A 25,593-nucleotide genomic window follows, 5' to 3' on the forward strand; every position below is an offset into this window, starting at 1 on the left:
ACCAGAACCAATGCTGCCTGATGAGGGCCATTTCTGCACGCTGATGCCATGTTGTAACATTTTTAAATTACTGGGCATGGCTTAGGGATGCCCTATATATCTTTGTAGCTATTTGTGCAGTTCTTATTTGTTTATATTTTGGGGAATTAACTGTATTAACTACAGGATGCTCGAAGTATAGTTACAAACAAATCATTAAGAGATAAAAGTGTACGTCTTAGGCCTGGTGCCCAGCTTATCCCATGAAAGCCACGGCTTTGACCCATGGAGATATTGCATGCTGTGCACACGGAGGTGGGGGGTCACCGAAAGGGGGCAGAGAGAAATGAGTCCAAGGCAGCTGGGCTGAGTGTGTAAACAAAGAATGTCATGTAAAAGAGTTTACAGGAAATGAAGCTTTGTCCCATGGACACTGGACAGTCAATGAAAACGTCTTAAAATAGGAGGGTAATAGTATCAGTTTTGCCTCTCAGGATGATAATCCTGATAGGGTGAACATAAGGGAAGGTTGGTGGCAGGGAGACCAGGTGGAGCCTGATAGGGCAATCCTGGCACAGGAGAATAGAGGCCTGAGCACAGGTGGTAGCAAATGGGGTAAATGAGGGGATCTGCTTGAGAGATGACTCTGAAGTAGAATCATCATCTGAACCTGGGGAGCAGATGGATTGAAAACATGTCTGAGAGTCCAGGTGCGATGGCTCATGCCTGTAATCCTTGCACTTTGGGAGGCTGAGGCAGGTGAATCACCTGAGGTCAGGAGTTCGAGACCAGCCTGGCTGGTATTTTTTGTAAAAATACAAAAAAATTAGCTGGCTATGGTGGCGAGTATCTGTAACCCGGGCTACTCAGGAGGCTGAGATGGAAGAATTCCTTGAACCCGGGAAGCACCGGTTGTAGTGAGCAGAGATTGCGCCACTGCACTCTAGCCTGGGTGACAGAGCAAGACTCCATCTCAAAAACAAAAACAAAAACAAAAAACAGAAAACATGTTAGAGAAAGCCCAAAGACTGCTGAGTTAACAGGCAAGGCAAGGCAAGGCAAGGGGCATACTGGGTCTGAGGTGTGCAGGACACTCAAGTGCAGGTGGACTGGGGCAGGGCCACGAGATCCAGCAGAACAGAGGCTGGGTGGAAGCAGCCATGAAGGTCACCGAGTACCAAGGAAGGGCACATGGAACAAGAACTAAAGAGGCATAGGCAGAAGCCTGAGGAGCCCATGTTGAAGTAGCACACAGCCAAGAGTATGCAAAGAATACAGGGAAACGAGCACAGAAGGCAGAAAACCAAGGAGTGCTGTCCTTGAAGCTGAGGAAGACAGGTAACAGGCCATGCATGTGCTGCAAGGAGGCAGCACTCAGAAAGATAACGATTTCCGCACACTGGTGGAAATGAGGCTGTGCAGTACTATAACAGAAGAAGAGTGAATGCGGGCCACAGGCTACTCTTTCAAATCATTCTCACAACACAAAAGTTTCCATTTTTTTTCAACTTCATAAGGAATTTTACTAACCCAAGAACTTGTTTATTCCATCTGCCAGCCAAGAACTTGTTTATTCCATCCCTATATTATAATGGAAAAAAAAATTTACCATCTAGTCAGAAAAATAACAAGTACTGAATGATAAGTAGCGATCCATTCTAGGATCACCTTCCCAGCATTCTAGGATCACCTTCCCAGAAGATCTTCACCAGGGGCTGCGCAGAGCATGGATGCCTGCCTTGTGACCCGCACCCTCTGTAGCAAGCTGCAAGAAAGAGAAGGAGAAATCCAGTCTGGGTTTGTGCATTCCAACAGGCTTCTCAAGGCAAGAGGTTCCCAATGGAAAACCTAGAACCCTTTTGAAAATAAAAGTGAGCTGAAGAAGTTTGGAAAACCAGATTAGTGAAAGGTTAAGATGGCATACACAAAATTTCACAGCATGGAAAAATGCTAGCATGATTCCAAACCAGGCTGGAGACTCAAAATGACAACTTGTTGAGCAAGCAAAAGAAAATGCTCCCTTGCCAGTATCAATACTTTTTCTAAGGCCAAAAACAGGGTTTTCAATGTATAGATAATCTTCATCATAAACAATGTCCCAATTTAACCCTATGAATGAATTTTTATTTATCAAGCCACATACGGAAATCAACAAGTTTCAACAGGAAACATGTTTCACCCACTATATATTTAGAGTAGACTAACTTTGCAGTCTTATTTTTGGATCACTTACAACACAGCAGAAAGAAAGAATCTCTTAAACTTCAGGTCTATGAGAAACCAATTTTAAAACTGTAGAACCACATTTTTCTTTTCATGGAAAAAGAAATGGAGAAAGTACAGATGAAATAAATCCAACGGGAATCCAAATGCATCATTTAATTCTGTGGTATTACTGAATCTCACTTCATAGTTCTTTAGGTATGAAAATTCACAAGAAATAATGTATTTCTAGGAACAAAGGTACAAATGGAGACAGCTAAAGAGTGGCAGATACGTTAGCTGCGGAACTGAGTATGGTATTAAGTACCCCTTCCTCTATTTCTTAGGTCCCACCATTATTTTTAGTAAGATTATCAAATAACTTGGCATTATTAAATTCTAATAAGAACTCTTTACTGTTCTGTTAATACACACTTAAAACGATCACTGGAAATTATGATATTTTCTGACATGGAATCACACCTCTAACAGTAGACAAACTAGTATCACAGTTTGTTTCCTGACTTGAACAGTTCAGCCTCAGTATTCACACAAAATCTTCTGGCCCATGACTACAAAGAACAATACTAAATATCACTGCTGCACTGAAACGTGGGTAAGGATATAACAGAGGGAAAAATAAAGCTTGAACACTAGTTGGCTTTGTGGTTTTATTGGTCAGAGGGAAGCTGGAGATAACCCAGAGTCAGCTCCCCTGACCCCAGAGGAAAGGGGATATAAGAAAAGGAACGGAAGCAAAACCTCTCTGGCCAAATCAGAGCTGACCCATGCTGAGTGGGCACTGGCAGTATCCCTTCAACTGAAACACAGGGAGGGAGAAGACAATGTAGCCAAGAAGTTTAAGGACAAATTTTAAATGACTTTTTAAAAGATGCTGACCTACAAAATTAACAACCCTTCTTTAAACCATGTTATTCACATTTCTTAAATCTAAAAAAACAAATTGTTTTTAATAATGTTTCATATTACATAAAAAAATCCCCAGAGAAACTAAAGATTTTAAAGGCATAAAATATTGCCAAGAATTGGCTAAATAAGCAGCTCATCATACACCTACCTTTTCTGGGTTTAAATATTTAATACTAGGAGACTTAGATTAAATCATATGTATTTTCTAACACTTATTTTTTAATTAAATAAAGGGATCTTATTTTACCAACTGAGTTGCTTTGGTAGGAATGACCAATCTACCATTTTTTACCCCAAGTTAGGCTTTAATTATTGGAAAATACTGCATCAAGGAAATTAGTGAAATCTTGTAGACATCCACGTATCTACACAGGATTCTTTGTGCATTCTCCTGCTAATATCAGTTTCTGTATAGAAATTGCTGATCCCAGGCCGGGCATGGTGGTTCGTGCCTATAATCCCAGTACTTTGGGAGGCCAAGGCAGATAGGTCACTCGAGGTCAGGAGTTCGAGACCAGCCTGGCCAACATGGTGAAACACCATTTCTTTTTTTTTTTTTTTGAGATGGAGTCTCGCTCTGTCGCCCAGGCTGGAGTGCAGTGGCCGGATCTCAGCTCACTGCAAGCTCCGCCTCCCGGGTTTACGCCATTCTCCTGCCTCAGCCTCCCGAGTAGCTGGGACTACAGGCGCTCACCACCTCGCCCGGCTAGTTTTTTGTATTTTTTTAGTAGAGACGGGATTTCACCGTGTTAGCCAGGATGGTCTTGATCTCCTGACCTCGTGATCCGCCCGTCTCAGCCTCCCAAAGTGAAACACCATTTCTACAAAAAAAACATAAGTTGGGCGTGGTGGCGCATGTCTGTAATCCCAACTACTAAGGAGGCTGAGATGGGAGAATCACTTGAACCCGGGAGGCAGAGGTTACAGTGAGCTGAGATTGTGCCACTGCATTCCAGCCTGGGGTGACAGAGTGAGACCGTGTCTCAAAACAAAAAGCATAAAGAAAATTGCTGACCCCAACTTTCCTTCTTCCTCTCCCAGCCACTCAACTGGTGACTCTGGACCACAACCCCATCTCAGGGGCCCCCAGCCTCAGAGGAGTTCCTGGAAGCAGTAAGAAACAGGTGGGGGACCAGATTTCTGGCTACACACTTGCGACAAGACCGAGGAAACCCCACTCTGTGGGCTACACTGTGGGGCACCACATCCACTGCTCCTGAGGTAGCCTGAGGGTCAGGGCCGCCCCAGCCTCCCCGTTCCCCTGCATCTGGTGCACAGAGACACTCATGTAAGGTTCACACAGGTAACAAGGAGGGTGCAGAAGTATTGGAGATTACAAACCAAGCCTGTCAGGCTGGTGACGGATAATCTTGTCCAAGGAAAAAGGATCACTACACTCTTCATTCTGGAAAACGACTGCACTACAAAAACCAGTCTTGTTACTGAATTTTTCACTTCTTGACGAAGTATAACTTTTTAGTACTTCATAAGTAAAATTCAGGGTGGAGTTTACTATCACTTCACATCTATCTCCCTATAATAAGTAAAATTCAGGGTGGAGTTTACTATCACTTCACATCTATCTCCCTATAATGGTAAGAACAATATTTGATTCTGACAAATTTCTTCTTTCGTAAAGGCATATTAAAAAAAAAACCCTGTCCCAACCCTTTTCCAATGGTAATCCTTGTTAACTGCTTCTGACATTTTATATTTATAGTATTTATAAAGTATTTATAATATTTACGAATATTTCCAAACCATTATATAATGTGAAGAAAGTCTAAAAGCATTAGAAGTGTCCAGGAGTGTTATCCTGAGTATTAATCTTAATCATCAGAATATGGAAATAGTATATGATTTCAGTTTCTCTTGAAATTGTATAAATACAACATTATTCAATGAGTAAGTCATCACAGTTTTTCTCCTTTACAAATCCTAAGAGATAATACTTTATCTCTTAGGCTTTGTTTCTTTCTTTCTTCTGATTCTTCAAAACATACTTCAATAAATGGAAAGTTACAGATGTCCTTGCCATGGTCTGAATGTGTCCCCCAAAGTTCATGTGTTGGAAGCTTAATCTCCAAAGCAACAGTGTTGAAAGGTGATCTTTAAGACGTGATAAGACCCTGAGGCTCTGCCCTCATGGATTAATGCCATTACATGGAAGTTGGTTCCTCATTAAAGGATGAGTTCTACCACCTTCCCCTCCCTCTCTCACACTTGTTTTCCCTTCCGGTGAGTTGGGTATCAGGCTTCCCAGCCTCTAGCCATGTGAGAAACAAATTTATCAATTATTCAGTCTGTGGTGTTCTATTATGGCAACACAAAACAGACTAAGACAGTTATTAAAACATCTTCAAGTATAAAATATGGTTTTGTTTCCTTCTAAAGAATGAAAGTTTAATATCTTAAAAAAGGAAGCAAGGAAAAATGAATTATAATGTAATGATGGAATGAGACAGTTCTGTCAGTGATGATAATCTACTTGTTGCTTAATAAATACTGAACGAAAGTAGTAAGGAACAAAGTAAAAAAAAAAAAAGATTAGCCAAAATATTATAGCCATTTGGCAAGAAAAAATAAAAAGGCACAATGCATCAATTTACAATATTGCTGTAGTGAGTTAAAACATACTGAACAGAAAACCATCTATTTCTATTCTATTATTATTCTTTTTTTTGAGACCAGGTCTTGCCCTGTCGCCCAGGCTGTAGCAAAATGGTATGATCTCAGCTCACTGCAAACTCCACTTCCCGGGTTCAAGTGATTCTCCTGCCTCAGCCTCCCAAGTAGCTGGGATTACAGGCGTGTGCACCACCATGCCTGGTTAATTTTTTTTTTTTTGTATCATAGTAGAGACGGTGTTTCACCATGTTGGCCAGGCTGGTCTTGAACTCCTGACCTCGTGATCTGCCTGCCTCAGCCTCCCAAAATGCTGGGATTACAGGCGTGAGCCACCACGCCCAGCCCATTTCTATTCTTTAAGTACTGGTAGTAATACGGGCACTTTCTATATAACACTTGTTAAGCTGTATATCTGTGTTTTCTGTAGTTTCTTATATTTCAATACAAAATGGTAATTCAATAAAAGCAAATATTCACATGGCAAAGGTACTCCTAAACCGAAATTTTGTCCCACCCTCAATTTTCCAAAGGTTTAAGTTGTACTCACTTTTTACTGTGTGAATATAATGTATACTAAAGTGCTTCTTACTGAACTTCAATAATAACCTAAAGAAATCTTTCAAATATAATAATCTTATACAATAAAAAAATTTAAAATGTGGAATATTTAAAATCTGTTACATAAAATATAATTTTTCTAGCAAGAACAAATAAATAAGAAAACTTCCACCATCCCAAAACTGTTTAGCCACCTCATACTGATATTCTGGCTCATAAACTAGACAGAGGTTATAGTTACCCACTGTAAATATGAAGCTCACTTTCATAGCCTGTTCTGCACAGCTCCCACCACAACCATGCAGACCCTCCACTTTACCAACCTGTCCTGATTTTCTCTCTCTCTGCTTGTCATCCATCTAGTCCACTAAAGAGAAGGTCTAAGGGTGCAGTGACCAGATCTTGCTTATTCAGTGTGTCTTTAGAGCCCAGCAAGGAGTCTGGCACACTGGAGGCCCCTGCTGAGCAACTGCTGAGTAAATGAATGAGACCTGCCAGCTTGGTATCTGTAACCCTCACTTCCCACTATCCCATCTCCACCACCAGATATAGGGACCAGTAAAGCATTTACTTCATACAACAATAAACACAGAAATATGAGCATATACAAAATTTTCCTCTGTATGACTGAAAAACACTGAGAATATTACTTGGTTGCTTACCCTCTATAATACAATTTAAATAAAAATCATTGTTTTTGCAAAAATTTTCTCCCATTCTGTAGGTTGCCTGTTCACTCTGATGGTAGTTTCTTCTGCTGTGCAGAAGCTCTTTAGTTTAATTAGATCCCATTGGTCAATTTTGGCTTTTGCTGCCGTTGCTTTTGGTGTTTTAGACATGAAGTCTTTGCCCATGCCTATGTCCTGAATGGTACTACCTAGGTTTTCCTCTAGGGTTTTTATGGTATTAGGTCTAACATTTAAGTCTCTAATCCATCTTGAATTAATTTTCGTATAAGGAGTAAGGAAAGGATCCAGTTTCAGCTTTCTACTTATGGCTAGCCAATTTTCCCAGCACCATTTATTAAATAGGGAATCCTTTCCCCATTTCTTGTTTCTCTCAGGTTTGTCAAAGATCAGATGGCTGTAGATGTGTGGTATTATTTCTGAGGCCTCTGTTCTGTTCCATTGGTCTATATCTCTGTTTTGGTACCAGTACCATGCTGTTTTGGTTACTGTAGCCTTGTAGTATAGTTTGAAGTCAGGTAGCGTGATGCCTCCAGCTTTGTTCTTTTGACTTAGGATTGTCTTGGAGATGCGGGCTCTTTTTTGGTTCCATATGAACTTTAAAGCAGTTTTTTTCCAATTCTGTGAAGAAACTCATTGGTAGCTTGATGGGGATGGCGTTGAATCTATAAATAACCTTGGGCAGTATGGCCATTTTCACAATATTGATTCTTCCTATCCATGAGTATGGTATGTTCTTCCATTTGTTTGTGTCCTCTTTTATTTCACTGAGCAGTGGTTTGTAGTTCTCCTTGAAGAGGTCCTTTACATCCCTTGTAAGTTGGATTCCTAGGTATTTGATTCTCTTTGAAGCAATTGTGAATGGAAGTTCATTCATGATTTGGCTCTCTGTTTGTCTGTTACTGGTGTATAAGAATGCTTGTGACTTTTGCACATTAATTTTGTATCCTGAGACTTTGCTGAAGTTGCTTATCAGCTTAAGGAGATTTTGGGCTGAGACAATGGGGTTTTCTAAATATACAATCATGTCATCTGCAAAGAGGGACAATTTGACTTCTTCTTTTCCTAACTGAATACCCTTGATTTCTTTCTCTTGCCTGATTGCCCTAGCCAGAACTTCCAACACTATGTTGAATAGGAGTGGTGAGAGAGGGCATCCCTGTCTTGTGCCAGTTTTCAAAGGGATTTTTTCCAGTTTTTGCCCATTCAGTATGATATTGGCTGTGGATTTGTCATAAATAGCTCTTATTATTTTCAGGTACATTCCTTTTGCAATCTACTCATCTGACAAAGGGCTAATATCCAGAACCTACAAAGAACTCAAACAAATTTACAAGAAAAAAACAAACCACCCCATCAAAAAGTGGGCAAAGGATATGAACAGACATTTCTCAAAAGAGGACATTCATACAGCCAACAGACACATGAAAAAATGCTCATCATCACTGGCCATCAGAGAAATGCAAATCAAAACCACAATGAGATACCATCTCACACCAGTTAGAATGGCGATCATTAAAAAGTCAGGAAACAACAGGTGCTGGAGAGGATGTGGAGAAATAGGAACACTTTTACACTGTTGGTGGGATTGTAAACTAGTTCAACCATTATGGAAAACAGTATGGCGATTCCTCAAGGATCTAGAACTAGATGTACCATATGACCCAGCCATCCCATTACTGGGGATATACCCAAAGGATTATAAATCATGCTGCTATAAAGACACATGCACACGTATGTTCATTGCGGCACTATTCACAATAGCAAAGACTTGGAATCAACCCAAATGTCCATCAGTGACAGACTGGATTAAGAAAATGTGGCACATATACACCATGGAATACTATGCAGCCATAAAAAAGGATGAGTTTGTGTCCTTTGTAGGGACATGGATGCAGCTGGAAACCATCATTCTTAGCAAACTATCACAAGAACAGAAAACCAAACACTGCATGTTCTCACTCATAGGTGGGAACTGAACAATGAGATCACTTGGACTCAGGAAGGGGAACATCACACACCGGGGCCTATCATGGGGAGGGGGGAGGGGGGAGGGGGGAGGGATTGCATTGGGAGTTATACCTGATGTAAATGACGAGTTGATGGGTGCTGACGAGTTGATGGGTGCAGCACAGCAACATGGCACAAGTATACATATGTAACAAACCTGCACGTTATGCACATGTACCCTAGAACTTAAAGTATAATAAAAAAAAAAAAAAAGAATCATTGTTTTTAAAATAGCTAGTGGACATGATCTTAAATTTCAAAAACAAAGTATCTTGCTTAAGAATAGGCAGCTAAAGGCTGGGCAAGGTGGTTAATGCCTGTAATTCTAGCACTTTGGGAGGCTGAGGCAGGCTCTACTAAAAATACAAAAATTAGCCAGGTATGGTGGCGGGCGCCTGTAATCCCAGCTACTGAGGAGGCTGAGGCACGAGAACTGTCTGAACCCAGGAGGCGGAGGTTACAGTGAGCCAATGCTGCGCCACTGCACGCCAGTCAGGACAACAGAGCAAGACCTTTCCCTTTCCCCCCAAAAATTTCATCATGAAAAATAATTTATCTGAAGTTCATCAATTTCTTTGTTACCACTTGTTCTTTTTTCCTTACTCTCTTCCTGTAAAACACAGCAAGTTTTTTTGCATTTAAGAACATATAAGGCTGGGCGCGGTGGCTCAAGCCTGTAATCCCAGCACTTTGGGAGGCCGAGGCGGGCGGATCACAAGGTCAGGAGATCGAGACCACAGTGAAACCCCGTCTCTACTAAAAATACAAAAAATTAGCCGGGCGCGGTGGCGGGCGCCTGTAGTCCTAGCTACTCAGGAGGCTGAGGCAGGAGAATGGCGTGAACCCAGGAGGCGGAGCTTGCAGTGAGCCGAGATCGCGCCACTGCACTCCAGCCTGGGCAACAGCGTGAGACTCCGTCTCAAAAAAAAAAAAAAAAAAAAAAAAAAAGAACATATAAGGGTCCAGGTGCAGTGGCTAATGCCAGTAATTTCCAATGCATTGGGAGACTGAGAAGGGAGGTTACCTTGAGGCGAAGAGTTTGAGACCAGCCTGGAAAACATAGCAAGACTCCATTTCTATAGAGAAAAACAATTTATTTTTTATTTTTTTTATTTTTTGAGACGGAGTCTCACCCTGCCACCCAGGCTGGAGGTGCAGTGGTGCGATCTCGGCTCACTGCAAGCTCCGCCTCCTGGGTTCATGCCATTCTCCTACCTCAGCCTCCCGAGTAGCTGGGACTACAGGCGCCTGCCACCACACCTGGCTAATTCTCTGTATTTTTTTTAGTAGAGACGGGGTTTCACCATGTTAGCCAGAATGGTCTCGATCTCCTGACCTCGTGATCTGCCTGCCTCGGCCTCCCAAAGTGCTGGGATTACAGGCGTGAGCCACTGTGCCCAGCCAAAAATTTTTTTTTTTAAAACAGCTGGGTGTGGTGGCATGGGCCTGTAGTCCCAGCCACTCTGGAGGTTGAGGTGGGAGGAGCCCTTGAGCCCAGGAGCTTAAGGCTGCAGTGGGGAATTGTGATGGTGCCACTGTACTGCCTGGGCAACAGAGGGAGACCCTACTCAAAAAGATAAAAGAACATTTGTAACTACTTTTAGTTTTAAAAACTATGATATCAAACATATTGTGAAAATATTTGTCATACTGTTACTAAACAGAGATCGAACAAGGGAGCCAGGGTGCAACCACTGCTGCACTCACATCTCCTGAACTCAGTACCACCTAGACCTGCCCCCAAAACAACTGGGCTATGAACATGGGCCACCAAGTTAGGCTGCCCAGTGTAAATCCGGCTCTGCTGCCCACTGGCAGGCACGCAGGGCTGTACCCATCCATATTCTCCTGTGTCTGCATTGTCCTCATCTCTAAAGTAAGGAGAGCAAGACCTAACTGGAAGGGTAATTGTGGTTAATGTACATGCACAATGCTTTGAGTATCATTTAGTAATCACTGCTCACCATCATGCAGATAATGAGCAAAGCAATGTTGGGAAACTGTTTCCTCTTTTAAAAAAAGGAAAATACAATGATTCCTGAAGATAAACAGAACATATTTTCCCCTTGCCTCTATAGCTGTCCATTCTCTATGCCACAGCTACATTCTAAAGTGCAGGTTTCCAAGGCATCACCTTGGAAGTGAAATCCAGCCAAGGCCTTTGGAAGTGAAACCCAGCTCTGTATGATCTCGGCTCCCCTGCCTATCCCATGCTATGTCATCAAACCGTTCTCTGCAAGGCCTCTGTGTGCAACACCTATGCTTTTTGTTGCTCTTTTTTTTTTTTTTTTTTTTTTCAGACAGGGTCTTGCTCTGTTGCCCAGCGAGGAGTGCAGAGGCGCGATCTTAGCTCACAGCAACTTCTGCCTCCCAGGTTCAAGTGATTCTCATGCCTCAGTTTCCAGAGTAGCTGGGATTGTAGGCGTGCACCACCACACCTAGCTAGTTTTTTTTTGTAGTTTTAATACTTTTTCACCATTTAGCCAGACTGGTCTCAAACTCCTGGTCTCAAGTGATCAGCCTGCCTCAGCCTCCCAAAGTGCTGGGATTACAGACATGAGCCACTGTACCTGGCTCTCGCTGCTCTTTTTTTTTTTTTTGAGACAGAGTCTCGCTGTGTTGGCCAGTCTGGAGTGCAGTGGTACAATCTCGGCTCACTGCAACCTCCACCTCCCGGTTCAATCTCCTGCACAGCCTCCTGAGTAGATGGGATTACAGGCGCCCACAACACACCCAGCTAATTTTTGTATTTTTAGTAGAAACGGGGTTTCACCATGTTGGCCAGACTGGTCTTGAACTCCTGACCTTGTGATCCACCCACCTCGGCTTCCCAAAGTGCTGGGATTACAAGCATAAGCCACCATACCCGGCCTTTGGCTGCTCTTTTAAAGCCAAGCTCAATACCTTCTCAGTGTATCACAAAGAATCTTGAGATGTATGTCTTTTATACTGAAATGTACTAGAAGGGACCAACAAGGAAGAAAACATCTATTGTTATTAAAAGTTACAAGTAGGAGTTATAAAACAGCCCAGCAAAGTCAGCTATCCAGGAAGGAAGAAAGGAAAAATTGACATCCACATACCAAAGATGTTAAAAATAAAATTTCTTAAGCCTAGAAAGATGTGTTAGAATTCACTGAAATATTTGGTATTCATATGCATTTTTTAACGTAACAAAACAACATGCCCTTACCATAACACCTGACAATTATACTCTTGATCATTTATCCCAAAAAAATAAAAACACGTTCACTCAAAAACTGGTACACAAATGTTCACAGCACCTTTTATTTGTAATGACTCAAATGTGGAAACAACCCAAAGGCCCTTTAGTCAACAAATAGTTCAACAAACTGTGGCACATTCATACCATGGAATACTACTCAGCAATATGGAGTGGGTTACTGACATACACAACAACCTGGATAAATCTCCAGGGAATTATACTGAGTGAAAAAAGCCAATCCCAAAAGGTTATAAACTATATTATTCCATTTCTGTAATTTATTTTATTTTTTGAGACAGAGTCTTCCTCTGTCGCCCAGGCTGGAATGCAGTGGTATGATCTCAGCTCACTGCAACCTCTGCCTCCTGGGTTCAAGTAATTCTCTGCCTCAGCCTCCTTCGTAGCTGGGATTACAGGTGCCTGCCACCACACCTGGCTAATTTTTGTATTTTTAGTAGAGGCAGGGTTTCACCATGTTGGCCAGGCTGGTCTCGAACTCCTGACCTTGTGAGCTGCCCGCCTTTGTGGGCATTACAGGCGTGAGCATTTCTTAGATGACAAACTATGTGCTGGGATTACAGGCATGAGCATTTCTTAGATGACAAAGTATGGAAATGTTAAACAGATTAGTGGCTGCAAAGCATCAGGGAGGAGAATGGGAAAGAGGTGACTGTGGCTATAAAGGGTGGCTCGATAATCCTTGTGGTGATGGACCCTTCTGTGTCTGGACTATGTGACAGTCATATGAATCTACACAAGTATCTTAGCCCATCTTGGCTGCTATAACAAAAAACCAGAGCTGTGTGGCTTCGAAGCAACAGAAATTTGTTTCTCACAGTTCTGCAGACTGGGAAGTCCAAGATCAACACTCTTGTAGATTCTGTGTCTAGTGAGGACTTCCATTCTCACAGATGGATTCTTCTTGCTGTATCCTCACATGGTGGAAGGACAAGCTAGCTCTCTAGGGTCTCTTCTAATTCCCTTCATGAGGGCTCCACCTCATGACCTAATCACTTTCCAAAAGCCTTACTTACCTCCTAATACCATCAAATTGGTGATTAGGTTTCAACATACGAATTTTGGGAGGATACAAAAATTCAGACCACAGTAACAGGTGATAAGATTACATAAAACAAAAAAATAGACACACAAGTAAATACATGTAAAATTGGTGAAATCTGAACAGGGTCAATGGACTGTATCGGAGATCACCATCCTGGCTGTCCTGTCATTCCACAGTTATAAAAGATGTCATTACTGGGGGCATGGTACAAGGGATCCCTCAGTATTATTTCTAACTGCCTGTGAATCTACAATTATTTTTAAATACAAAGTGTTTTAAAAGGGCAGAAGAGGCTGGGCACGGTGGTTCACGCCTGTAATCCCAGCACTCTGGGAGGCTGAGGCAGGTGGATCACGAGGTCAGGAGATTGTGACCATCCTGGCTAACATGGTGAAACCCCTTCTCTACTAAAAATACAAAAAAATTAGCTGGGTGTGGTGGCAGGCGCCTGTAGTCCCAGCTACTCGGGAGGCTGAGGTAGGAGAATGGCGTGAACCCGGGAGGCGGAGCTTGCAGTCAGCCGAGATCGCGCCACTGCACTCCAGCCTCAGTGACAGAGACTTTGTCTCAAAAAAAAAAGGGCAGAATAATGTGTTAGAGACATTCAAACATTTTAAATCATTTGATCATTTATCCCAGAAAAATAAAAACATATGTTCATTCAAAAACTGGTATACAAATGTTCACAGCACGTTTTATTTGTAATGATTCAAATATGGAAACGAACCAAAGGCCCTTCAGTCAACGAACAGTTCAACAAACTGTGGCACGTTCGTACCATGGAATACTACCCAGCAATACAAGGGAGTGGGATACTGACATACACAATAACTTGGATAAATATACAGACAAAAACATACCTCTCAACCATGGGTAATTAAATAATGCTCCCCAAATGGAAGACACATGGAAAGAAAGATCTCAAGCTAAATCATTATAATCTACAGATCAATTCTGTAAACCATAATTTCTCATCTCTGGAGATAAATAAGGAGAATCTTAGTTTGACACGCTATACTTAATATCTAGAACAATATTTAAGAAGTGATATTGTAAGGAACATTCCAAATAAGCTGTTTTGGTTATGAGACAAACAAAAAAATCACCTTTTTCTCCCTTCATTCTGGACCACCAGTCACACATGTTTAACTTGGTACTTTTCTATCCAGACAAGCAGAAGACACTCTGTCAACTACATATTTGACAATTTGATCAATTCACTATAGTGAGTAACCAGGATGACAATGTCTAGTGATTTCTATATATATTAATATCAATAATTAAGAATACAATCTGTCACTTCCCATCAAAATCATAAGACTTTAGGACATCCTATACAGTTCCACAATTTACACAGTCTCTGCAACCTTCAAACCTATGTCCTATGCTTCGCCAATTAGTGCTGTCCCAAGAATGTGATACAGACTTACATTTTGAAAGATTTTTTCCAAAGAAAAACATTTGTATTAATATTTCTAATTTTGCTAATTCCTTAATCCCTTGTCTTCTTAAACCTAACTTTCTCCAGCCCAAACAGATTAACTAATGAAGGTCTGTAGAGATTAGCAAATAAGAACTTGGACTTGACAGTTCAAATCTGGGCTTAGTCATCTATAGCATATACTCAACCTACAGTTTTTTTCATCTGGAAAATAAGGAAAGCAAACTCCTTTAGAAGATTACTTTGCATACTAAATGATTTAATACGTAGTAAGCCTTCAGCATTGTACCCACCAACCTCCAAATTTGATACAACAATAAGGATCATGTTGAAGGGGGAAAGAGGACAGATAGAATCCAAACTATTTAAGAATTTATGAACCAATTCAAAGTTTGCCCATGTTTTGCTCCTACTTGGAAGATATTTACAATTTGTCAAGACTATAATAACATCAGCAAAATTCAAGACAGCTACCTTAACCAAACACACAAAGTCCAATTTGGACTATTTGGTTATTCCCCACTAGTAATATCAAGAGGAAACTGGGAGAGGAGTAAAATGATTATTTTCATATGGCAGAAGAGCGGCAGGGTTTTAAAGAGCATGGCCCTGTCTCTTCTTTGGCTAGATAATCAGAGCAAGCCACCTCCCTACCCTAGGCAATCCGCCAAAGAGGGGCTCAGACTGGAAGGTCTCTAAGAGTCCTCACAGAATTAGCATTCCATCTCCTCACGTGGAAAAAGGAAACAAAAGTGCTGCATGAATGCCAATGCAGCAGCAAATGATGTCTTCAGGTCTGGCCTTTTAGGCCTCTAGTAGCCAGAGTCCTGTGTGCCACGCTCCTCTTTTCCATCTGATAGCTCACCATCCACCATAACCCAACACAAAACTAATGTTAAAACTAAGAACTGAAAGTGGCCTTCCTGAAACCCAGTAATGCAAATATTTATATACAGTTGAAAGAAATTCAAGCTTACCATTCTCTCATATCATTACTTCAAAAGAAGGGAAGCAAAAGAAGGAGGAGCCATTTGAGAATTTAAGTGTCAAGGAAATATTTTTCTGGTTCAAGTAGAACAAAAGAAGTTTATAATGCATAGAACCCCAAACTAAATTGAAAGCAATGAGTGACACACAGAAACTATTTACAGATGGAGGGAGGTAGATTATAAGAGACAGTGGTCACTCCAGTTCAAGGTCATTCACATTTGAGAGGTTAAATATACACATGCAAATACTGATAAAAATAGGAGAACATGAAGAATCACTGAAAAACTAAAATGAGATAACATACTGTAGAATTGCAAATAGTTCCTGCTGATTTTTATTAAATAACTCCAGAAATAAAATAATCAGGAGTTAAGGATATGGCTGGTAGTGTGTTACTGACTGTAGCCCATGTTGGGCAGAGTGATTAGGATGATTTCAAGCAGGGACTCCTGTCTCTACCAGATCAATGAAAGTCATTTTGGGCATTTCTGGTAAAATATTGGAAAGAAAGCATTTTTTTTATTGGACTTGAAGCAGAGAGTTACCACATAGAGAACGACTGCCAGCCTTTTCAAAACCAATATGCCTGAAGCATGGTCCCTGTGGAATTCAATTACAAGTACCATTAAATTATTTTTTGTGCTTAAGCCAATGTGCTATTAAGACTTCCCTAAATAATAAGACCAGGAAACCTTTATGTTTGCCTGGCCTTCAGGGTGGTCAAATGAGTTGTAAAGATTATTATTAAATGTCGTAATCATTAACATAAAAAAAACCCCAAGAAACAAAGTCATAAGTGTAACAATGGACTGACCCACAGATATGTATAGAAGAAAAAGTGACTGGGCGCAATGGCTCACACCTGTAATCCCAGCACTTTGGGAGGCTGAGGTGGGTGGGTCACCTGAGGTCAGGAGTTCGAGATCAGCTTGGCCAACATGGCGAAACACCGTCTCAACTAAAAATACAAAAATTAGCCAGGCGTGATGGCAGGCACCTGTAATCCCAGCTACTTGTGGGGCTGAGGAGAAGAATCACTTGAACTCAGGATGCGGAGGTTGCAGTGAGCCAGGATCGCGCCACTACACTCCAGCCTGGGTGATAGAGCGAGACTCTGTCTCAAAAAAATAAATAAATAAAATAAAATAAGAAAAGAAAAAGTATTCTTGGGTCATACGTATTAGGTCATCCTGATACATATATATGTACTTCATATTACAGTACTTTAATACAAGAATGTGAGAGAAGGCAATTGCTAAGTGACAGCTGGGAAAGGATTTTTTTGTATTTTTTAAGAGACAGGGTCTTGCTGTGTCACACGGGCTGGTGTGCAGAGGTGCGATCATAGCTTACTGTAACCTAGAACTCCTAGGCTCAAGCGATTCTCCCATCTCAGCCTCCCGAGTAGTTAGGACGTTTGTAACGTGTGCCACCCTGTACAGCTAATTTTTACATTTTTGCAGAGAACAGGTTTCACTACATTGCCCAGGCTGGTCTTGAACTCTTGGCCTCAAGTGATCCTCCTGACTTGGCCTCCCAAAGCATGGAGATTACAGGCATGAACCACCACACCTGGCCTCAGAAAGGATTTTAAAAGGAATAAATGAGATAAGAATTGAAAAGTCTTCTAAAGAAATGTGTAATATAATAGTTGAGAACATAACAATTGAGTGATCTATTTAGTAGAATATATTATTGGGAATGGGGGGATCAACTCTAAGAATAATGTTTCTTATATTCTAGCATGTGCAAAACTCACCTGGGAGCCTATTAAAATGTATATCCCAATGATCCCCCAGGAAAGACTAATAATAGTTGGTTTGGAATTCATGACTGTGCCCATACCTACCCATCCCCCAACTCCAGATGGAGGAAACACACAGGAAAAAACCACCAAATCAGCACTGTTTAGGAGGAGAGGAGGCTTTTCTAGACATGTGGGATCTTTTCAATATCAAGCAATTTGTTGAAAAACAAGAGTTTTCAGTCATTAGACCTTGCAAGAATAAACTCATCTCTTGGAATAATTTCTGAAACCTGTAAGACACCTGAAAAAAAGAGTCAGTTTTCAGAGTACAAGTCCTTGACATCCATGATTAAGTTTATTCCTAAGTATTTTATTATTTTTTTTTTTGAGACGGAGTCTCACTCTGTCGCCAGGCTGGCGTACAGTGGCACGATCTTGGCTCACTGAAGACTCTGCCTCCTGGGTTCAAGCGATTCTCTTGCCTCAGCCTCCCAAGTAGCTGGGACTACAGGCGTGCAGCACCACGCCCAGCTAATTTTTATATTTTTAGTAGGGATGGGGTTTTACCATGTTGGCTAGGATGGCCTCGATCTCTTGACTTCATGATCCACCTGCCTCGGCCTCCCAAAGTGCTGGGATTACAGGCGTGAGCCACCACGCCTAGTCCCGAATTTCGTTCTTTTTGATGTTATTGTAAATGAGACTGTTTTTTCAATTTCCAATAGAAAAGAAAACTCATTATTAACATACAGAAATTTCATTGGAAATGCAATTGATTTTTGTATGTTGATTTTTAATCCTGCTACTATGCTGAATTCATTTATTGGTTGTAACTTTTTTTTTTTTTTTTTGGCAGGGGCTGGGGGTCTTATAGGGTTTTCTAGATATAAGATCATGTCATCTGCAAACAGAGATAACTTTACCTCTTGCTTTCCAACTTAGATATCTTTTATCTCTCTTTCTTGACTAACTGCTCTGGCTACAGAAGCAGAGACTGCAATGGTGGCTGCCAATAGGGAGGTACTCATCAAAGGGTACAAAGTTTTGTTTATGTAAGATAAATCAGTTATAGAGATCTGCAGTACAGTATCGTGTCTATAGTTAACATACTGTATTGTATTCTTAAAATTTTGCTAAGAGGAGCTGGGCATGGTGGCACAAGCCTGTGGTCTTAGCCAGTCGGGAGGCTGAAGTGAGAGGATTTGCTTGAGCCCACGAGTTTGAGGCTACAGTACACTATGATTATGTCACTACACTCCAACCTGGGCAACAGTGAGACCGTGTCTCTAAATAATGAAATAAAATAAAATAAATTTTGCTAAGAGGGTAGAGTGCTCTTAATGATAAGAATAGAACAAAACTTTTGGAGGTCAAGGGTATAGATTTATAGCACAGATTGTGGTGATGGTTTCATAAGAGTATACTTATTTTTAAACTCATCAAGTTATATATATTAATTATATATAGTTTTTGTATGTCAAAATTAAAATGTTGGAAAAACAAAATTTTTAAAAAGTCATGAAAATATTAATCAACTTCATGTATTTTAATGTAAGAATTCTTTTAACTAAAATATTTATTTACACATTGTCTCAGGTACCCACACAGCCTTACCTGAAAGTGTCTTTTGGTAAGAAATACATTGATGTCTCCACAAAGAAATAGCAGATCTCTCTCGATTCTGCAGTCCATTCAGTCTTTCTGCTAGTCCACCTCTGTTTAATGAATTATAATGTACTAAATTTAGTTAAAAGGAAAACTTCAGAATATTTGGAACATTTATATTGTATAACCCCCAACCAGAGACAAACAGATAAAACATGCAAAATTTTAATGTATATTTGTTACCACATTCTCTTCCTAGAGGCCATATCCTCATAAGTCAGTTTTTTGTTTTCTTAGAACCTTGGTGTTCTGATTCCTAGAAATATGGGCTAATACTATGTCCTAAAAATATCATATTCTTGGAAATATGATAGCTAGATATCAGTTTACCTCTTTTTCTATTCTTTCTTAGTTCACTTATTCAATCCTAAAACAAGTACTGCTTACTTACCACCTGCTATATGCCGGCACCTAGCACTTCGTTAGGTACCAGGGACACAAGGACAGCTATGAGTGCTGCCATGGAGGTGGGAAAGCTCCCAATGAGCTCAGCAGATGGGAGCAAACAAAGAATTGTAAAGTGGGCTCAGAGTTCCAGTCATGAATAACCTTGCCAACTGTTGACAGAACACTCAAATAAGAGCACTTAGGTATGGGTCCCTGATTTGGACTCCAGAGATATTTGAGTATCAATCACAAACACACAGCAAGGATACCAATGTTATAAAAAAGAAAACTTCCATGTGCAGCAGAAAGACAATTTATAACGATAGATATGCAGGCACTGCAGAAGAGCATTAACCTATCAATGAACACATATACTCACTGAGATATATTTATGCTTATAAATATATAGGTGAATGTAAATTACAAATATAAGTAAATACATATATATGTAGAGAGAAAGAGAAGTTATCAACTCCTAACATAACTATAATATCAAGAAAAATCAAGATCAGTTGTTAATTACCACTATAGCTACATGCTATATAGGTTATCAATGTATTATCTCATAAGTTTATTATCTTATTACCAATTAATTAATCATTTCACATTATCTTTATTCAAATAATATCCCTTTGAGGCAGAAAGAAGAGATATCAATACCCACTGCACAGATGATAAAACCAGAATTGAGAGAGAGATTAAGAAACTTCTCCAACATTACATAACTAGCCAGATGAGGAACAAGCTGTTAAAACCAGAATGGACTTAGCACACCATGTGGCATTTAGTAAAACTTTCAAAAAATGCCCACAATTGGTGTAACTGTTTTTGTTATGTTTTTTACTTGCAGCCTATATATAGCTCTTTCAATTATGATGGAAATATTTTAATAATATATAATATTGCTAGTATTAATACCCATAGAAAAACCTAGTATGTTTTCCTATAGGTTATTATTTCTGAATGACCTTGTGTGTAGCACATGTAACAGAAAAAAAGTTAAAACCTCTTATACTCAGAAATATGCCATAGCACCTCTACATGTCAACCTCTACTTCCTATTAAGCCCTTCTTCATATCATTCTGTTTACATTAAGCAACTCGTTTATGCTTCCCCTTTATACAATACTGTGAAGTAGGTACTATTATTATTCCATTTTATAGATGACAAACTGAGGCACCAAGATGTTAAACATCTGTTCAAGGTTAAATGTCTAATGAGTGGTGTAGCTGGATGCACGCCTAGGCAGTCTGGCTCCAGAGTCCAAACTCTTAGTCTTGAAAATATACTTAGAACCTCTTAAACAGTATTATTTAAAATGATATGCATAATAAATACAAGAAGCAAATGCTGTATTCTTTGCCCAATTATCTAGATAATTATTTGCCAAATGTTGCTTTTCAATGCTGTGACCTTACAGGAAAAAAAAAAGGCAAAATGAACTCTGAAAATAGTATCTGGTTAAAGTCAAGCCTAGAACCTCGTAAGAAAACTGTGGGGATTACAGGACAAAAGGTAAAAGCAACAGTAAACATATGCACAGGAGCTCTCTACACATAGCGGTATCTGGAGCCCTCAGATAAAATCTGCATCTCCCGCTGAGTTTGGCCATTAGGGACTGTCCTGCAGGGAGTTCGGATCAGATGCACTTGAACTTAAGATAAGAAACAACATGTCCTCCAATGAACAATTCTATTTCTAGTAAAAAACCTATCTCATGTTAAAAAAATTAACTCATACCAAAAGTTCAGGAAGGCCCTACCATCTATATCCAAATTAATTCTTTTGAACGTAGCCAGACAAGTTATTTATAAAGGCCAAACTCCAACAGAATAAAGATACGACGAATGCACTGAGCAAGTTAAGATATCCTAATTATCTTTTCTATAAAATTAACAGATTGGAAACCTATCTCAAAAGATTACTGGTATCAATTTGACATTGGTAAACATTTCTACAAAATCAATATGGAGAAGTAAAGAAGGATAAAGATTCAAAAATATTCCAACTCATTTCTAGTCAAGATATTTTTAATAAGCTCTACAACCAGGTAAACAATAAACAATTAGAATGACTGTAAATACAGTATTTTTAAGTTTTGCTTTTATTTTTATTTATTTATTTTTATTATACTTTAAGTTCTAGGGTACATGTGCACAATGTGCAGGTTTATTACATATGGATACATGTGCCATGTTGGTGTGCTGCACCCATTAACTCGTCATTTACATTACGTATTTCTCCTAATGCTATCCCTCCCCAATTCCCCCACCCCATGACAGGCCAAGGTGTGTGATGTTCCCCACCCTGTGTCCAAGTGTTCTCATTGTTCAACTCCCACCTATGAGTGAGAACATGCGGTGTCTGGTTCTCCGTCTCTGTGATAGTTTCCTCAGAATGATGGTTTCCAGCTTCATCCCATGTCCCTACAAAGGACAGGAACTCATCCTTTCTTATGGCCACATAGCACTCCATGGTTTATATGTGCCACGTTTTCTTAATCCAGTCTTATCACTGATGGACATTTGGGTTGGTTCCAAAACTTTGCTATTGTGAACAGCGCCACAATAAACCTACATGTGCATGTGTCTTCATAGCAGTATGATTTAGAATTCTTTGGGTAAATGCCCAGTAATGGGATGGCTGGGTCAAATGGGATTTCTACTTCTAGATCCTTGAGGAATTGCCACACTGTCTTCCACAATGGTTGAACCAGTTGACAGTTCCACCAACAGTGTAAAAGCATTCCGATCTCTCCACACTGCTCCAGCACCTGTTGTTTCCTGACTTTTTAATGATCACCATTCTAACTGGTGTGAGATAGTATCTCATTGTGGTTTTGATTTGCATTTCTCTGATGGCCAGTGATGATGAGCACTTTTTTGTATAAGGAGTAAGGAAGGGATCCAGTTTCAGCTTTCTACATATGGCTAGCCAGTTTTCCCAACACCATTTATGAAATAGGGAATCCTTTCTGCATTTCTTGTTTCTGTCAGGTTTGTCAAAGATCAGATGGTTGTAGATGTGTAGTATCATTTCTTTCTTTTTTTTTTTTTTATACTTTAAGTTCTACGGTACATGTGCACAACGTGCAGGTTTGTTACATATGTATACATGTGCCATGTTGGTGTGCTGCACCCATTAACTCGTCATTTACATTAGATATATCTCTTAATGCTATCCCTCCCTTTCCCCACAATAGAACCCGGTGTGTGATGCTCCCCTTCCTGTGTCCAAGTGATCTCATTGTTCAATTCCCATTTATGAGTGAGAACATGCGGTATTTAGTTTTCTGTTCTTGCGATAGTTTGCTGAGAATGATGGTTTCCAGCTGCATCCGTGTCCCTACAAAGGACATGAACTCATCCTTTTTTATGGCTGCATAGTGTTCCATGGTGTATATGTGCCACATTTTCTTAATCCAGTCTGTCACTGATGGACATTTGGGTTGATTCCAAGTCTTTGCTATTGTGAATAGTGCCGCAGTAAACATACGTATGCATGTGTCTTTATAACAGCATGATTTATAATCCTTTGGGTATATCCCCAGTAATGGGATGGCTGCGTCAAATGGTATATCTAGTTCTAGATCCTTGAGGAATCGCCATACTGTTTTCCATAATGGTTGAACTAGTTTACAGTCCCACTAAAAGTGTAAAAGTGTTCCTATTTCTCCACATCCTCTCCAGCACCTGTTGTTTCCTGACTTTTTAATGATTGCCATTCTAACTGCTGTGAGATGGTATCTCATTGTGGTTTTGATTTGCATTTCTCTGATGGCCAGTGATGATGAGCATTTTTTTCATGTGTCTGTTGGCTGTATGAATGTCTTCTTTTGAGAAATGTCTGTTCATATCCTTTGCCCACTTTTTGATGGGGTGGTTTGTTTTTTTCTTGTAAATTCGATTGAGTTCTTTATAGGTTCTGGATACTAGCCCTTTGTCAGATGAGTTGATTGCAAAAATGTTCTCCCATTCTGTAGGTTGCCTGTTCACTCTGATGGTAGTTTCTTTTGCTGTGCAGAAGCTCTTTAGTTTAATTAGATCCCATTTGTCAATTTTGGCTTTTGTTGCTGTTGCTTTTGGTGTTTTAGACATGAAGTCCTTGCCCATGCCTATGTCCTGAATGGTATTACCTAGGTTTTCTTCTAGGGTTTTTATGGTATTAGGTCTAACATTTAAGTCTCTAATCCATCTTGAATTAATTTTTGTATAAGGAGTAAGGAAAGGATCCAGTTTCAGCTTTCTACTTATGGCTAGCCAATTTTCTCAGCACCACTTATTAAATAGGGAATCCTTTCCCCATTTCTTGTTTCTCTCAGGTTTGTCAAAGATCAGATGGCTGTAGATGTGTGGTATTATTTCTGAGGGCTCTGTTCTGTTCCATTGGTCTATATCTCTGTTTTGGTACCAGTACCGTGCTGCTTTGCTTACTGTAGCTTTGTAGTATAGTTTGAAGTCAGGTACTGTGACGCCTCCAGCTTTGTTCTTTTGGCTTAGGATTGTCTTGGCAATGCGGGGTCTTTCTGGTTCCATATGAACTTTAGTTTTTTCCAATTCTGTGAAGAAAGTCATTGGTAGCTTAATGGGGATGGCATTGCATCTATAAATTACCTTGGGCAGTATGGCCATTTTCACAATATTGATTCTTCCTATCCATGAGCATGGAATGTTCTTCCATTTGTTTTTGTCCTCTTTTATTTCACTGAGCAGTGGTTTGTAGTTCTCCTTGAAGAAGTCCTTCACTTCCCTTATAAGTTGGATTCCTAGGCATTTTACTGTCTTTGAAGCAATTGTGAATGGGAGTTCACTTACGATTTAGCTCTCTGTTTGTCTGTTATTGGTGTATAGTAATGCTTGTGATTTTTGCACGTTGGTTTTGTATCCTGAGACTTTGCTGAAGTTTCTTATCAGTTTAAGGAGATTCTGGGCTGAGATGATAGGGTTTTCTAAATATACAATCATGTCATCTGCAAACAGGGACAATTTGACTTCCTCTTTTCCTAATTGAATACCCTTTATTTCTTTCTCTTGCCTGATTGTTCTGGCCAGAACTTCCAACACTATGTTGAGTAAGAGTGCAGAGAGAGGGCATCCCTGTCTCGTGCCAGTTTTCAAAGGGAATGATTCCAGTTTTTGCCCATTCAGTATGATATTGTCTGTGGGTTTGTCATAAATAGCTTTATTATTTTGAGATACGTCCCATCAATACCTAGTTTATTGAGAGTTTTTAGCATGAAGGGCTGTTGAATTTTGTCAAAGGCCTTTTCTGCATCTATTGAGATAATCATGTGGTTTTTTGTCTTTGGTTCTGTTTATATGCTGGATTATGTTTATTGATTTGCACATGTTGAACCAGCCTTGCATCCCAGGGATGAAGCCCACTTGATCATGGTGGATAAGCTTTTTGATGTGCTGCTGGATCTGGTTTGCCAGTATTTTATTGAGGATTTTTGCATCGATGTTCCTCAGGGATATTGGTCTAAAATTCTCTTTCTTTGTTGTGTCTCTGCCAGGCTTTGGTATCAGGATGATGTTGGCCTCATAAAATTAGGGAGGATTCCCTCTTTTTCTATTGATTGGAATAGTTTAGAAGGAATGGTACCAAGTCCTCCTTGTACCTCTGGTAGAATTCAGCTGTGAATCCATCTGGTCCTGGACGTTTCTTGGTTGGCAGACTATTAATTATTGCCTCAATTTCAGAGCCTGCTATTGGTCTATTCAGGGATTCAGCTTCCTACTGGTTTAGTCTTGGGAGAGGGTAAGTGTCCAGGAAATTATCCATTTCTTCTAGATTTTCTAGTTTATTTGCGTAGAGATGTTTATAGTATTCTCTGATGGTAGTTTGTATTTCTGTGGCGTCGGTGGTGATATCCCCTTTATCATTTTTTATTGCGTCTATTTGATTCTTCTCTCTTTTCTTCTTTGTTAGTCTTGCTAGCGGTCTATCAATTTTGTTGATCTTTTCCAAAAACCAGCTCCTGGATTCAGTGATTTTTTGGAGGGTTTTTAATGTCTCTATCTCCTTCAGTTCTGCTCTGATCTTAGTTATTTCTTGCCTCCTGCTAGCTTCTGAATGTG

The 25,593-nt window shown here is 40.1% G+C and overlaps 1 protein-coding gene across 7 annotated transcripts in view; it reads right to left on the bottom strand.

Moving 5' to 3' along the window:
- SPIDR (scaffold protein involved in DNA repair) overlaps positions 1 to 25,593 on the bottom strand; it is a 480,217-nt gene that overhangs the window by 295,610 nt on the left and 159,014 nt on the right. For all 7 annotated transcript variants that reach the window (XM_050800368.1, XM_050800369.1, XM_050800370.1 and 4 more), the window contains one exon: positions 19,075 to 19,175. In XM_050800368.1, the coding sequence (XP_050656325.1) occupies positions 19,075 to 19,175 (101 nt within the window). The remainder of the gene's footprint in view (positions 1 to 19,074; positions 19,176 to 25,593) is intronic.

Source organism: Macaca thibetana, chromosome 8 (assembly GCF_024542745.1).
Source record: "Macaca thibetana thibetana isolate TM-01 chromosome 8, ASM2454274v1, whole genome shotgun sequence".
Classification (NCBI taxonomy): domain Eukaryota; kingdom Metazoa; phylum Chordata; class Mammalia; order Primates; family Cercopithecidae; genus Macaca; species Macaca thibetana.